The sequence below is a fragment of the Giraffa tippelskirchi genome, chromosome 4, assembly GCF_054371585.1.
Source record: "Giraffa tippelskirchi isolate mGirTip1 chromosome 4, T2T-mGirTip1v1.2.pri, whole genome shotgun sequence".
Classification (NCBI taxonomy): domain Eukaryota; kingdom Metazoa; phylum Chordata; class Mammalia; order Artiodactyla; family Giraffidae; genus Giraffa; species Giraffa tippelskirchi.
In genome coordinates, this window is record NC_137278.1 from 156,975,662 (window position 1) to 156,976,597 (window position 936).

Sequence of the window (936 nt, forward strand, 5' to 3'; positions counted from 1 at the left end):
CTACTTATTTTGGAGCCCAGTCATTTTTCTGACCAAGTCTTTTACCACCTGCTTCACTTGCTGATTCCTGAGAGTATAGATGAAGGGGTTCAGCAGAGGGGCAATAACTGTATTGATTAGAGACACTCCTTTGTTGAGATCAACCCCTTTGCCTGGAGAAGGCTTTACATACATGAAGAAGCAGGTGCCGTAGCACATGGTGACCACAATGATGTGGGAGGAACAGGTGGAGAAAGCCTTTTTCCTCTCCTGGACAGAGGGGATCCGGCTAATTGTCCAGATAATCTGGACATAGGACATGGAGATCAGCACCAGTGTGCTGAGCAGTGCCACCAAGGCCAGAGTAAAATCCACCATCTCCAGCACTCTTGGCCCACTGCAGACCACCTCCATTAGAGGTGTATAGTCACAGAAAAAGTGGTTGACGTGGGTGTCACAGAATGGAAGCTGACTGGTGAAGACGAGAGGAATGATGATGAGGGAGAATCCTGCCAGCCAGCAGGTGAGGATGAGCCGTGTGCAGACTCTGCTGCTCATGAGGATGGGGTAACGGAGGGGCCAGCAGATGGCGATGTACCGGTCATAGGCCATGGCTGTGAGGAGGAAGAACTCTGTGGCCCCCAGGAAGATGTGGAAAAAGTCCTGGGCGATGCAGCCAGCAAAGCTAATGGTCTTAGTTCCCGTGGCAATGTTGAGCAGCATCTTGGGCACAATGACAGTCTGGAACCAAATTTCCAAGCAGGACAGATTCCGGAGGAAGAAGTACATAGGGGTCTGCAGGCGGGTGTCCAGCAAGGTGAGGCTGATGATGGTCAGGTTTCCAGAGACGGTCACGAGGTAGGCAAGCAGCAGGAGCAGGAAAACTGCCACCTGAAGCTCTTTGGTGTCTGTCAGGCCTTGGAGGAAGAACTCAGTCACCAAGGTCTGATTGGCCAT

General features: G+C 51.8%; 1 protein-coding gene across 1 annotated transcript; it reads right to left on the reverse strand.

The window, feature by feature from the left end:
• On the reverse strand, positions 1-936 carry LOC145545678 (olfactory receptor 2AP1-like). The gene has a single exon (XM_081590504.1). The coding sequence runs from the start codon at positions 934-936 to the stop codon at positions 1-3; it is 936 nt and encodes a 311-aa protein (XP_081446630.1).